Source organism: Amphiura filiformis, chromosome 20, assembly GCF_039555335.1.
Source record: "Amphiura filiformis chromosome 20, Afil_fr2py, whole genome shotgun sequence".
In the NCBI taxonomy this organism is placed as follows: Eukaryota; Metazoa; Echinodermata; class Ophiuroidea; order Amphilepidida; family Amphiuridae; genus Amphiura; species Amphiura filiformis.
Window position 1 is genome coordinate 64,266,793 of NC_092647.1, and position 16,678 is coordinate 64,283,470.

At 35.5% G+C, this 16,678-nt stretch overlaps 1 protein-coding gene across 1 annotated transcript in view; it reads right to left on the bottom strand.

Annotated features, from left to right (window-relative positions):
• Positions 1-16,678, bottom strand: part of LOC140142545 (interleukin enhancer-binding factor 2 homolog) — a gene marked incomplete at its 5' end in the record, with an annotated part of 86,112 nt that overhangs the window by 21,839 nt on the left and 47,595 nt on the right. Inside the window, 1 exon segment of the mRNA XM_072164540.1 lies at positions 16,103-16,190. Within this exon segment, the coding sequence (XP_072020641.1) occupies positions 16,103-16,190 (88 nt within the window).

The following is a 16,678-nucleotide window of genomic DNA, read 5'->3' on the forward strand; positions in this document are numbered from 1 at the left end:
TGCTTGTTATTTTCAAAACCAAACAATGTGAAAGACACAAGAACAAAACATTTATTACAAAGTGACAAGTTCACCATTATTGCAGCACTGTGCAAGTTTCGATTGGTTTATCCAACCTAGATATTAACCACAATCACTAAGTTCTGAATTATGAAAGTCACTTATTAACTACAATGCATGCAAAAATAAACACCTTGCACAAAATGTATCAGGACCATCCTATACTTGAGCTGGGCCTCCAATGTTGAATGCGAAAGTTCCTTTAGTAATATTGCCACATCCAAAAGGTCATAAATGCAAGTTTCATCACCTGCTCTTTATTTATTTAGACCACATAAACTACACCACAAATGCAACATTTAGAAGTTCATGTACCATGTATCAGTCATGTAGTGTTTAAAGCAGCAGTACTTTGGCATTCCTCAGTTTTATTTTGTGTTTAAATTATCTAGCATGTTTTTATGGCTAGGATTAGGATTTAGTAAGAGTGGTTAGGATTAGGGATAGGATTAGGATTTGGCATATGTCCAGGATAATTTCAAGCCAACTCAATTTTACCATGAGAGCAAACTCACTACACTGCCAGGGCTTAAACTTGTACCCTTATGCACCAAAGCCTAACACCTTGCAATGTGGTTCTTTACAAAGGCATGAGCATATTAAACCAGCTGCCCCAGGGAACTCTGGGCGCACCCGGTGCTGAATGCTTGAAATGTGTCCAAAATAAGATGATTTTCCTTAGTTTTTCAGACAACCTGGGTATGTATGCACCCTCCCCACCCCTGATACATCCCTGAAAACCATTGTTTTTTAACTCCAAATTGAGAAGCAAATTGCCTCTCAATGTTTTAACAATCCAATAACCTACTTGCGATGTACATGTGTTCAATAATGCAAAGCTGTAGAACCTAACACCTCATTCTTGTTTTTATAAAAGCCTTTCAACTTGTTTCTTTTAATGGATTAAAAAACACAACAGCTTACAAAGCCATTAAAACTAGATTTTCAAGTACTTCATGAAATTCAATTGGATCCGCTGTAATCTTAAGACAGGGTCATTTAATATGTATCGCTGCTGTTGCAATAATGTGGTCATTGCTTTTGCATTCATTTTTCATGCTTTATGCTCACACAGGTGCATACATAATTAAAATTTCACTAAAAATAGTATGATTATTATTTTGTGGATTACCAAATTCAATAAATTACAAAGAAACAAATGGGTAGATAATTTAATCATGAAAAATTTAATAACCTACATGCCAAAAATAGCCTCTTGTTGGTCTTTGAATGGGTAAAGATGGACATGTTGAGGCAAATGAAGGGCTTAAGTTACAGAGAACACGACGCAATTCTTGGTCACAGATGTGATAGAATTACAAATGGATTATGGTTAAGATGCTACTAAAATCAGCATCAAAATACGATTATCATGGATGAAGTAAGAGTGGATGAACAAACTCAATGTAGTAATAGAAATATAATAGTGCCGCCTTGCATACAAACAACTTGATAGTCTCAGTTTCCTTACTTTCATTAAATATAGTACACTATCTACTGAAGACAACATTCCGTAAACAAAATAAATACGTCCAAATCAAAAGACAAAAAATTCTTGTATTTATTCTGCATAAGATAAAACTTGCTATCTACATGTACTGAATATAACCCTTACTAGATATCATGTCACTCAATAGATAAGATCACAATGTTGTACATACACTTAACGGGGCATTTTGCGATCTAAGATCTCATCCCCACTTTTCTCAAAAAAAGTTGAGATTTTTATACCACTGGAAAGCTCTGGCTACATAATGATGTACAAAAAAAGTTCTGGCAGATAAATTTGTTTAGCAAAAATATCGTAAAATCGAAATTACACTATACACATAATCATGCATAACTCGCAAAGCAAAATCGGAATCAACTGTGACTTTGGAAATAAGCTTTTTTCGTGGATATCTACTAAAATATGTCATAAAAAGAGGAATAAATAGCACACTATCTACTGAAGATAGCACTCGGTAGATATCATCAGTGTTGTAGGAAATTAAATTGATTCAGTCAAAATTTGACCGAATGATATATTTTTACTATCACAAGAATATTGGCATGTAATACTTGTTTTATATCATGGTACCACATGGTTTCTGTTCATGCCATGTGATAGTAAAAACTAAAAAACTACATGTGATAGTAAAAATTATATCACTCATACATAAATTCTAGACAGTTCATTGGTTGATTACCATTTGCCATTTTTACCATCACCCACTCCGTGTGATAGTCTTTACCATCATGTGCTTTGCCGTAGTGCGCCGGCGCCAAGCCGGGCGCTGACTCTTGGACTCGCCGATTTAGTTATAGGGTGGGTCCCAAAATGTGAAGTATATCACCGCAAAACATGGTGTTATGTTGATGAAAAAATGTATTTCCTACCTTAAATAGTATTTTAGTAATAGAATTTGTGCATGAGTGATATAAAACAAATATTAACTGTCTTAAATTAGTGTAATGGTTGAAATATAATCACGGTGTAAGCTGTATTGTTCCATCTTTCACCTCGTGATTATAATTCGACCATCACACTCATAGACAGTTAATATTTGTATACTATCACACGGCTAAAGTCACTGTAATCATGATATAAAGCACACTATCTACTGAAGATAGCACTTCTTAGATATCAGTGTTAAATTGATTGACAAGATTCCTTATTTTCAGCAACAATAGAATACAATTATAGATAGCATGCCATCTTTAACATGCTATCTACTGAAGACAGCACTCTGTAGAACGATCAGTGTTGCAGAAGCTAAATCGATGGACAAGTTTCTTATTTTAAGAAGGAAAAAAGAACAATAAATAGCACATCTACTGAAGATAGCACTCGGTAGATATCAGTGTTCAAGATAAATTGATTGACATAGATACATGCCATCTACTGAAAATGCTATCTACTGAAGACAGCACTCTGTAGAACGATCAGTTTTGCTGAAGCTAAATCGATAGACCGATTTCTTATTTTTAGCAAAAATAAAAAAAACTAAATATCACGCTACCTACTGAAGATAGCACTTGTAGATATCATCAGTGTTCTACAAAGATAAATTGATTGACAAGATTCCTTACTTTCAGCTGAATACAATTACAGATAGCATGCCATCTACTGAAAATGCTATCTAGTGAAGACAGCACTCTGTAGAATGATCAGTTTTGTAAAAGCTAAATCAATGGACAAGTTTCTTATTTTTAGCACAAAAAAAAAAGAATTAGGCCACCGTAATTTAATAGTTTGTCTCAAAGCCCCCGCACTTATTAGTAAAATTGCCCGCTTTTTGCGTGTTATTCCCACTGGATTGAGTAAATCTAATTTTTTTTTAATTTTCATTTTCCAGAGCCACAGCATATATTATATAATATAAGGATGGTAAAAATATTTGATATAAGTACCAATCTTTCCTGGATTTTCAAGGCCAAAGACACTTCTGAAATTTGATATACTGGTACATATCCTTTTCCCCAAAAACATATAGCTGATGTTAGATTATAAAATTATGCACACTAGATTCCCATGACTGTTGATGTGAACCAGAAAAGGTATCTTACCCTTCCCATAATGCATTTCAATTTTCTGTACAAATCTAGTGCAACATGGTTCGATAATGAAGAAATGAACAGAACACACCCTGATCTTGCAAAATGTGTTTATTTCTTGACTATCAATCCATGTTTAGCCTGTCTATTCTCAAAATGAAAACAAAGGGACCCTGAACAAAGTAATAAGAGCATCATTTGAAGTAATGAGATGACATATCATGTTGCAAAGGATTCTGGGAATGGTAAGAAATCTCCGCTGTATGTGAGCGAGCATGCATGAATAGCCGGTCAGTCAGTGAACTTTTGTATTCACACACACATGCTTAGCAAATTGGGATTGTTGTAATCCACTTGTATGATTAACTATCAATTCATGCTAGTATGATGAGATTATCAATCAAAATGGTGCAAGCTGACATACCAAAAATTAACTCCTGCAGCTGAAACCGTAAGCATTTTTTACCTTTATCATTAACATTGTTATTCAGGAGCATGCATGCAATTTATATAATTCATGAATCTTTTGAAGTTTGTATTCTCTTATTGTAGCTTTCTTATGACTTCATTTTATTACTTGCAGGAAGTTAAGTTACTTATGAAGTTATCAAATCCCACAGCAAACACTAAAGATAAGGTAAGTAAGAATTTGGGTTTGAATCTTTTTTTTTTATTGGGATGAACACTTTTGTATTGTGAGCTACACATTATAATGTCTTTGTATTTCTATCTCAGATTGGAGAAAAAGCCTGTATTTCAACCACCTCCTCTAACACACATGAGTCTTATTTGTGTTGATGAGACTACTCTGTATAACCCTAACACTGAACCCTGCTTTTTGATATCAGAAGTCAAAGAAGATACTGAAAAAAGGAGAGAAGATGAAGAAAAGTCACTTGGCACCCCGGGATTGAACCTTTGACCCCCGCATGCCAACCACACGATCACGGACCGGTAGCTACATAGGTTATCGCTGCCCGGGCAGCAATTCCGTGAGCATATAACATAACACTTAGGGTGATTGCGTCATCGCAGACCCTGGGATTCATGCATGCGCAGCATTTTTTATTGTGGTATTTTGTGGGTTTTTTTGGTGTTAGGGTTAAATAAGATGTTAATAAATAAATAAATCTAGATGGAACAGGTCACATGATACCACTATGTTTGAATTTATAAAATGATGTGTAAAATGCATGATCACAACACAATACACAGGATTTTATAGTTTAAAAGTCAATTCAGAAATATGCCACTGGACAAAATGTGCCCTGGGTTTGTGATTTATTCTTTCATCATCACAAAACTGGATTACCTTTGTAGAATGTGGGCAACCATAATGATTGCTTTTTCTTTCTTGAGTGGAGATGTGAATCAGATAATATTTGACCAGTTTGATAGCAAGTGAAAATGCCCAAGGTCTGAGCTGGGATTAAGGTTGATCTGGATGGTCGGTCTTATTTTTCCAATTAAGAAATTGATGATATGTAGGTTTGTGAAACCAATTAAATAGAGTCTATCTGTTAGAGTAGACAGTTGACCAATAAGCCTCAAATGGAGTTAACACTAATAAATAATACAAGGAAAACCTGTCTTCTTAATTTGAATCCATTAGGTCAATAAAAAAAATTGTTTGCTTGCCCTCAAATGAATTTTAAAAATTGGGTCGGTCGGTCAGGATTTCTTTTTTTTTTAATTACTAGTAAACTCTTACTGTTTGTATAAATTAAGGCTCAAAATATGAAAAATCAGACAATTTTGGTGTCAAATAAATCAACTAAAATGTTGAACACAAGTTCTAAAATACTTTTTTTTACATATTCAGAATGCAAAAATTTGAAAAGAAATTTTTTTTTTCTGATTTCCAAAATTAGGGTCGGTCGGTTGAGGGCAAGCAAACATCTTTTTTTTTTTTTTCTTGCCTTACAAGAGATTTCCTTTGATCAGTTCATGTTTGATTCTACCTCAAAATGATTTAAGATGAACTTGAGGCAGGAGAAAATTGTATGGATCATTAGTGCGGTAGCACATTGAAAATGAGAAGTAATTCATTGGTAGAGCACCAGCGCAGTCCCCTTCGAGCCTTATTTCACCCTTATACAGATGAGCATTCCATATAATGCCTCTTTAAAGGTGTCTTGGGAAGTCTTTCTTGAGCTGCATATCTCCTTGTCTTGGGTAGGCATCAATTGATTCTCTGAGGTCTCTGGACTTAGGACCAGACTGTTGGATTAAACAGTTTTGGGGGGATCTCAACCATCCTGCTTCCCTCAGAGGTAGATGTAATTAAACCATCATCAGAGATTGGGCACTCCATCTTACTTTCAGGCTAGGAACAGCTGGTATGAGTGGCGTAAACCAGAGTGCCAAGTCAATGCCCCTATATTACGCAGCAGACCCTTGAGCTAGAATCAGCTGAGCAGAGCTTGCACTGCTGGAACTGGGATGTGCAAATATCATTAAAGACAATGACTAATCAGTTGGAGTGTCATTTGGCATATTTAGGACCGAGTGTCATGTGCTGGTCGGTATGTCATTTTTATCTTCAATTGGAGACTGTTCCCAGCTTTGAATCAGGTCTATCTGTCAGAATGCTCTGTTTTGACGGCATAACCGTATCACATAGCTGGTTCTGAGAGCAGTTTTAGAGGCCACATCCATGATGTTACATCTCTTAAGTTGTCAAACAACTTTGCACATTATGATGTGTCAATTACTGACTTGGGTTACAATTTGGACCTGCTTCTGTAATTCCTACAGACTCGCTATGCTGTGGGCAACATAATGTTTCATCTCAGCCAGGCCAGTATCAGCATTCCAAGGTTACCTGGTCATTGAGAATTTTGTTCTAGTTTGAGGTAAAAGAGTATCCAGAAATGGCACATTCTACAGATATTGATTGAAAATGTATTTTGCACCCCAAAATCGTATTTTTATAAAATTGTACCTTTTCTACAAATTATGTGTTGTGCTTCTTACACAGTGAATGTCTTTCCTATTCCTCACAACAATAAAATTCCATTTCACAGCATACTCATCCTTTTAAAACATTGTTTTCTTGCAGGTTTCTTCCCATCTTTGGATGCCATTATTTACATTTTTGGTGTCGCACACAAACGAAAAGTCAAACACAAACACACACCATGAGTGCTTTGTTGCATTGAACCAGCATAGCGCTTGCATCTGCAATGCCGAAGTACTTTTTAAGACAAGCATGCTGATTGGTCGACAAGGCCAGATTGATGCAATGTTTACAAATATCAACCAATCAAATGACAGCTATGTTACCATGCAATTCAACAGGTCAAACGATGTCAATTCAGATCGGTTCTCTATTACTGCAGCCGTTTATCTTTTTGAGGCATGACTTTTTATTATTTTGGTCAAGATTACTGAATACCGTATTTTTTGGGAGTTGATCGTATCACCGATTTTGTATGTTTTACTGTACAAAATACGGTGAAACTGTACTAGTTGGCATGTCTGAAACGCTGATACACAAGGCAAATACAAGAGCAAGGCCATATTTCTTCAATGAAACTCAATATTGCTATCATACTCTGCAATAAGCATTCAACCAATATTTTTCTTTGCCATTAAATTACCATCCATTCTACTTGATAACCCCTGAGTTCAATGAACTCAAACCTTGCTTATTCAACGATTCAAAGAAAACACCACCGCCCAAACAAAAATAAAAAATGCAGAAGCACGATCCTCTCAGATGCCATATAGGCCCACCCTAGCAACTTGATCTGCCTTAAATGGTCATCTCAGACTTCAAGGCAGTGTCAAATATAACAATCTGCTGATAAATTGCTGATAAATTGGGGGCATTTACACCTTGAAGACAAACAGTGAGTGTCCTCCCCACCACACCGACCGAATGTAATTTGGTCAGTGTGATGACGCTGGAGATTTCCAATTAATACTTTAAAAAATTGAAAATTTTGAGCAATTTGTTTTTTTGCACTTCACCAATTTTGGACAGCTTCAATTGTTTTTAAATTTGTGATTTTAAGCTCTTTTACACTGACCCATATATGCAAAAGGAATATATTTACATAAATTATTTTTGAAGCATCTATTTGGAATGCAAAGCATGAAATTAAATGCAACATAAAAATTGCGACTATTACCATATTGCTTTACCGACCTGTCCTGATGCAGAAATCATGATCGTTTATTTGAAATCCAAACCGTAATTCTTGGCCATTACAGGCTTGCCTCTGGGAGTGTAAAACTAGAAAATCTTTGTCTTTTTCATACTGCAGTGTAGACTTGCTACAAGTCCTCCGCCTTTTCTGTAGTATTAGTACTAAATTCGTCGGTCGCAACACATAGTTACGTACGTGCAGAAACTTGACATTTAAAGCTGTTGAGCCAAATTTCATATCAAAATGACATCACTGTACACCACTATGTGTTGCGATCAACCAATTGATAAATTCTTCTATTTTCTATCACTTTGAACATCATCATAGCCAATAAACATAGACCATGTGTGCTGTAAACATACAGAGTCTATACCATAGTGGTTCCAACCAAAAGTTTGCTCTAGCCAAGAATCTTGGCAACTAGTAATACTGTAGTGAGATGGAAGAGGTGATGCATGTTTACGTCATCGTTTCAAAAAAGAATTAAATGGCGAAAAAACGATGAACATTTTGTTGTTTCTTTCCATTACTATCATATTGTGAAAAACCAAGTAGCTGAGGAGTTAGCTCAATATACTAGGAAAATAAATTATCTGTGATGACCCCATGTTGACTTTGGCTAAATCAGCTGTATTTTTGCCGGAAAGGGTCCGAATAATTGGCAGTCGATGTCGCCATCTTGGAAAAATTTGATGTACCAAACTACCCAGCAACTGTCAATCAAACTATGGGATAAGTCTGTTTCACTATTGAAGTAGTAGGCACAACGTTGTCGTGCACATGTATGTAAATTTTAGGCTAAGCATTACTATGGCGTAACTAGGTGTACCAAACTCCTTAGCAACTGTCAATCAAACTGCCGTAAAGTGACTTCACTTTTTATACAGGGATTGAATATGAGTGTCACGGCCCTGGTTAGAGCATAAACTCTGCAGACAGAGTCTACTGTGAGAGCAAAAAAACAGCCTGCCTGCCACCTTGAACCAAGGCTAACTGCAATGCATCTTATGGGAGTTATTGTGTGACATTGTTGAGGAGATGGATGGAACGTAGTAATGAAAAACAAGGCCCTTTTTGTACGAGTCGCTAAGAAATTGGAAAAGAGAAATAATGTAAATTTACAATGTTCATTGCGACTTACATGACAGAATTTGAATTGAGTTTTGAACAAACACAACCCAGCATACGTTGTTGACATGGAAGCCCATACAAAGATGTTAATATCAAAAAGTGCATGAAAATCACAGGCAAGTGGTGATAATACAACCATTGCATCATCTGCAGCAAAAGAAGATATTTTTGGTTTGATTTACCAAAGAATTTTGTGACTGAAATCTAAAAGTTCTGTGTTTTAAAACGATGAAGTGTCAAATGCACATTGATCATCGAGAGGAAGCTATGTTGGCAGTTTTCCTGGTTTGATACCGAAGATGCAGAACCGAAGAGGTGAACTTCTTTCTTTTTTGTATTTGATAGAGCCAAAGAGAAGAATACATGACACAAACCATATCTGGTTGAGTAATTACAGCGCATGTGACCTAATTCCTGATACAATCTAGACAAATGTCTGAGTCGGCAGATACCTGACATGTAATGACAAAGACAATAGATCATGTCATGAATCACAACCGTTGTTACAGAAATAAACACATTAATGTGCACTTTGTTTCCAAGTATTTCCTACCGGCATCAATCTTACACCTAAGTGGATTTAAACATGAGTAATGAGTTCAGTGTTAACTTTTTTAAAGAGAAAATCAATGATTTGTCAAACAATTTGTTAAAATTCAGATTTTGGCATTTGTAGAACAGGTATAAGGGAACCGATCAATGCCGAGGGGTGGAAGAATTGAAAACTTTTGCATTTGGACAAATTGTGTGTTCCTATTCAATTTCTCAACTTTAAATTTCATGTTCTATTTTTTTTTTCCATTAAAAAATTCATGTTTGTCCCTCTTGGTCAAAAAAATAACAATTATGTTTACCAATAAATTCTCCCATTACCCCCGGCATAAATATTGATTGCCCCCCCCCCCTCAGTATGCCAATTTTAATATGAGCAAATGCCAAACATGACAGCAGATAAAAACAAAATCTGATAAATTATCATATGGAGGTAGAAAAAAGTATACGTATATACCATATAATAAGTTATTCCTGTCCATGGACAACCACAATATTTTACCCAAAATATTCACATGTCCTGTTGAAATGTCATTTATCATCTACCCGGTATGCTGTGATGTCTGCTTGTTCAACATATTCAGTTCTGAATATTTCTAATTAACCATTTCACTGAGTTAACTGATATTACCTGCAGTGACCGTGATCTGTATGATCAGAATGATCAGAATGGTGAATTTGGAAGCTAGTGTACAGGTTTCCTTATTCTTAGCGACAGATTTTCCAGAGCAAAAAAATGAAACTAATTTGATATTTTACCCCAAAATATTTTAAAGACAAGCAGAATCTATGCCTAGGTTGTCCTCACGACAACCTCCATTTTTTCCTTATTTCAGACACTCAATAAAACCTAAATTTTTTCCCTTATTTCGGACAAGGAATACAAATAAACACATTTTTAATACAAATCATAGAGAGAAGCTAGCAATAAGATGACATCTGTCATGCACTTATATTGTTTTAGATTTCCTTCATTGGTTTGCTGTCAGATCCATTGATTTGACATCTTTTTTGCTGTATAGAATGAAGAGAATGGATAAAATTCAGGTCATTTTCATGCTCGTACCATTTCCTTGATTACATGGATAGCAAGCTGCCAAATGATGCAATCATACTCTTTGACATGAGTATTGAATGTTCAATCATCAATCTGAGGCTTGAATGTGCATGAAAAGTGTGTGAATTTTGCAACTGGAAACGAATGAATCATGAAATTTCAAGGCATTTGTTTTTCATTTACATTCTTAATCATATGGCTAAGAAAAAATCTCCCTATACATTTACTTGGTTCCTTGTCATGTTAGATAAGATAATATAGCCACCAGCAGCAATCACAATGGTGATACCACTTGTTTTTTTCCGATTTTGAAAGTTTTAATGCCACATACATTTTGTGCTTTCCAGTATTTCTCTCACAGCTTTCCATCAAGTTTCTTGATTGGAAAACCGCTGAATCCGGTTACTGTATTTTGATGCTCTGATCATTTCCTCTCTTACTGGCTTGCATTTATATTGCTGTCAAATCACTTCACTTTCACATACAATTTGACATATTTAGCACATCTACATTTCACCCATCAATGCTGATGCTGGCAGTGACCCACTTATCAATACTCTGAACAAGATACTGCCCAGGGCACTCCATTATAACAGGTGGCACTTATTAAAACCATGTAATCCAGTCACAAAAGAAAACACAAAACTTCTTGAAATGGTGCAAAGACGCGCTTTGTTTTGGGAGACTACGCAAGAAAATAAACTGTGAACAATATGCTAAATTGAAAGAAGCAATGTTTATTTGCTTTTTGCAAAATAATCCATGTTGGATTAGACCTTGACATTGATAGATTCACCACTAAGAAGGTTGGCAGACTAAAATGGACTAACATCCAACAATAAAAGAGTAACTTCATCTCCATGTCATATTTTCCATTACCCCGCCCAATCAACTGTTGACATCACAGAGACTGTGATGTTTTCTCCAGGATCTCCTCCTCCTTTTTTAGTTGTTTGGTTATCAAAAACTTCCTTCACCCAATGGAATTTAGGGAGCTGCACTGATAATTGGTGGATGTTACAATTTAAGTGCAGATAGGTTTGCGCCAAGTTTGGCTGCAACCAGCCTAGTTGATGAGATCTGATTGTGATGATTCACCATGGCAGTGAAATTACAGCGCTTTGATCCCTCCGGGATCTGGGAAAAGGCGCTACATGTATATGTCTGTTTCCTCCTCCCAACAAATTGATTATCCTACACAAATCTTCGTCCTAATAGAGAATAGGATAATACTTAATAGTCACACAAGTAAGCAAGGCATGAATTGAAAACGGGCAATGGTAAGATACGGCACTCTGTGCACAGTAAAATGATACCGGACATTCAATCCAGTCATTATTGTTATTGGAGACGATAAAAATACCAATTTTCGCCTTGTGTTAGGCTACTGCACTTCGTATCAATACTTGTGTATTACTATGGGAAGAATCCATCTATCAACTTACCTCTAACACTTAATGCAATGTAGTGGTAGTCGTGACGGAGACTGATATAAGAAAAACAACTTAATCAGGGTCCAGTTTTGTAATCAGGACAACTAAACAAACCAGTAATTCAGAGAGGATTCTTTTTACATATAGGTCTAAATTTTATATATGCGTAAATAAGCGAAATTGGAAGAGACCCAATAATTTTCAAGTAATTTGATAAGCATAAACAAATATTGTTTAAATAGCATAATGCGGTCAACGTATCTTCACTGGTTATTATCTTCTTCTTTTGCTTCTTGCATGGGATTGTTAACACCACTATACTTTACTTTAAATATAACCCACATTTTCTATAAAGTGTGTGGTAGTGAGCAGGGGTGACTATCTTCAGTTATTCGCCCAAAGGGGAGAGAATAATTTGAACCCTTTGGGGATGAATAGGGGTGTATGGAATTTAACTGGAATAGCCAAATGTTATCTTTGTATACTATCTACAAACACACTTTTGTAATGTATCTTCAACCAATGAAAGAAGCTCTATTTAAAAACACAATATGTGACACGATCAAGGGAAATGAGTCGGATGTCGCTAATATTGATTTTGAGATATTGGCAAAGAAAGTGTTAAAATTCTTTTGTTTTATATTGTTTTCAGCGATTGATAAATTGACGTAACTTTACAAAAGAAATTTGTATCAACATGGGGTTTTCAGTTTCTGAAAGCCCTAAATGTCCTCTTTAGAAACATGTGTAAAACTCATTTTCGACCAGGGCCGACACGTGACTCATTCCCTTGATCATGTCACATATGTGATGCGATCAAGCAAAATCAGTCGGAACTCGGTAATATTGATTTGGAGATATAGCCAAACAAAGGCAATATTTCCTTTTGTTTCCTTTTGTTTTGGAAAGTCTTTAATTGCTCTTATCTTTGAAACTGGTTGTTTAATTACAATGGGGTTTTCTGCAAAAGGCAGCTTTGCAAATGCCTTTTACTATTCTCTAAAAAACTGAAAATTTAATATTTCCGAGTTCCGACCGATTTTGCTTGATCGCATCACATATATTTCCAATATCTACCTTTAAAGATATTTTTGTGTTATTTTGTAATTTTCTTTGACCTGTAGTAACAGTCAATTTCTGTTAATTTCACTTCTGAAAAAGATGACTTCAACTGATACCTTTATGTACCATGTAGTTTATCAGTCCAATCAAAAAAATTATATCCAGCTTTCATTTGTGGAAGAGGTTTGTGACACATAAGAAAGAGATTCGAAACTGTGAAAAAAAAACAATAATCAGATACAATACATCATCTTCCAATTATTATTTTTTATCCCATGTCTTGTGCTCTGATACCCATCTGTGTTCTATATTCTGTTTTATTTGAACAGTTTTTTTCAATCAAAAGGTTTTTTATCAGCTTGATCAGTGTTCTGGACAGCAATAACATCAACAACTCTGAAAGGCTTATATGGTAAGGAAACATGCTGGATGTTTTTTCATCATACACAGCATTTTCTTATCTTCAGGCTAAAGTCTTTGTCGTTAGATGACATTTCATTTCATGTAATTTTATTTATTCCAGCATTTTATTCCATCGCTGACTTTTTGAACTTTAAATATAATGCCATTGCAGCCACTTGTACTTTCATGACATTTATTGTTTGTTTGTGAGAAAGAACAATGGACGATAGTTCATTGTAAATGATTCTAAATCAGGAACTTCAAGAACATGACAATGACGATAACAATAGTGATGATGATGATGATGATGATGATGATGATGATGATGATGATGATGATGATGATGATGATGATGATGATGATGATGATGCCTGTGTACAAGTTTCTGGAATTGATGAAGTAATCACAATGGGGTTTGTCCACTTCCAATTCAAGGCACAACAGGCTCTGATCATTCAAATCGGTTTGCCACACACTTGGCTGAGTCAAGAACCTTTTGAGGATTTCTATTACCAAACATACACACATAACAACAACAAATCTTTCTTCCTATGTTGTTTACACAGATAGGATTTAGCAAATTCAACACAAGGGGGCGCTATACCACTTTAAAAACTATGTGTTGCTTATCTACAGATACTATACTGTACAAATACTCCATGCCTACTCAGGGCTGGAAATGGTGAAGAAAGTAGATCATTTCCTGGAAAATTAGCATCTGGAAGGAAACATTTTGTATTCCCAAATAAAGTAATACTTAAGAAATTGTGGAAGATTTGTCTTATTTTCCCAGAAAATGACAATAACCATTTTATTCTATGAATGCACTTGCCCATCACCTTGGCACTGCAACAGCACTTCTGAGCCACATATGTTTTTCCAGGGAGGAAGGGCAAACAAAAAATTACAACACCAAATTTATTATTTGCTAAAAAAATAATAATATCATTATCATCATGAAATAAAAACATCCCAAAAAGTCATCACCGCCTTCATTATGAGGTAAGAACTCAAATCTGTGCATCAAATTTTTAAAATGAAATAGCCAATTTTGATGCCTCATTTGTCTTAATATAATAACCCATGTGTTGCCATGGTGACCCTTTGAATGAAATGAATTGAAAATGTTGCTTTTGTTGTTTGAGTGCCTGTTCATATCATTGGTAACCGCTAGTCATTCTTGACCAGTCATGTAGATGGTACATGGGCATCTTTTTGTACAACTTCTGATTTTGCACCTTTTTTCAATCGAGGAGTCACCATGGCTACAAATTTTGCCCTATCCAGACAAATGAGGTATCAAAATTGTATAATTAAACTGGGTTTCTATTTGCTATTTCAGTTTTAAAATTGAATTTTGTGTTGACTTGACTTACTTGACTTATATGCGAAATTGAAAATTGAATTGTGTGTTATTGTCTCGTAATCAAGGGGGGTAATTACTTTATGTGATGTTTACAAGGTAGATGACAATGATGATCATAACACATATATGCAGGCTGGTTCATGATTGAAAAAAGTAACCCTTCCTGGCTTAGTGTTAATACCCAATTCCATGGTCCATTCAACATGATCAATCCCCTATCAGCCTAGTATCTCTGTTACTTGCAGACCTGCATTGAGCACCAGACTAAACATAAGCACCTACATGATTATCATCCATCAAGATAGGATTTGCATTCATGGCCATTAATGTTTCTAGTTTCCATCATGTGTCTCGGGATGCAAAATAACTTGACACTTCACGAAGGTTAGTTTGATAAAACCTGTATTTTACTCGCTAAATTTATTTTCATAAATCATCAATCGGAGGACTTCATCAGAAAGATATAATACATGACTAAATATTGTACGTCAATTTGTTGGTAAAATCAGGTAACCTTTAGAAATCGGTTCTTAATATTTGCACAAATTTACTTTCATAACAGTAAATTATGGGAGAAAACAGGATTTTATCCTATAGGCCTACATAAATCAAACCCAGGACCTCAGCTCTTTTATCATCATCAAAAATCAATTCGCAAACTTTGCACATTTATACTTCTTCTGCCTCACTTTATTTGAGGGTTTTGTTGGTCATTAACTAAACCCCAAATTCTCCTTATCGGAATCACTTCATTAAGTTTGTTGTCAAGGATTAGGTCTTCTTTCACAAAATCTCAAACCATTTCACTCAGGGCTCAAATTTAGCATCTGTCCGTTGGCAAAATCCAGCCTGTAATCTGTGCAAATAAGGTTGCGCACAATCCAAATACGGTGGCCAGCGCGCGAGCAATTATTTCGAAGCACAACATTTGCGGTCAATTGTGAGATATTAATGACCTCGATTTGCGTTCGCATTTTTACAAATAATAAACTGGTGTTGTGACAGCCCAAATGGGTGGACAAAAGCCAGTTAAAAATGTATCTTATATTATATTGTGTTGTAAATTTTCATCATTCTTTTGTCTATGTGTAACACCAGTGATGGAATACAATTTAAAATCTCCACCAAGGCTGCATCATGGGCCCCATCAATGTCTGTTATTGAGGTGTAGGAATGTGTGAAATTGGATTTGTCTAAAGAGTATCATAGTAGACTGCCCCTTGCCCAATGACATGCGAGTAAATTGACCCACATCTACTTAAAAGATGGTGGCTCTGAAAAAGAGCAGTTTATGTAGTATGTGCCCTTTCCACAGAAGATTTGGTGAAAATTTGGAAATATTACTTACATGCATCGCCTTCCAGGCCCAAAATTTTCTTGTATCCACCGTGACTGAGGACTCTCAATAACGTCTGTGCTGTAAACGCTACTTGGTCCTAAAAGAGGAAAAGGAAAATAAACACACAATTAATTTTTTTCTATAAATTCAATTCTGTTGCTTGAGCCTGTTCCAAGTAGAGCCTCAACTAGTCAACTTAGTTGTGTTAGAAACTTCCACAACAAGGTAGGAGAGAAGTGCACTGCAACAAACAAATAAGTCCACAAGATACTTTATTTCTCCATATCATCTATGCATATTATTGTAAAAGTTAGTTAACGAATGTAAGGGTGAGGCATGCTTCATTCTTCAATTTAGTAGACAAGCATATTTGTTCAACTATGTGGTAACTAGCACATTGCATCATGGGATATCCCATAAATCCTCTTCAAGTGATGCCACGGATGATGGACTACTTTCCCTGGAATGTTTTCTTTGCTTCCTGTCATAAGATAAGCACAGATCAAGAAGTATTCCATGTAACTCAAACTTTGCTTCTAGTCATAAGATAAGCACAGATCAAGAAATATTCCACGTAACTCAAGA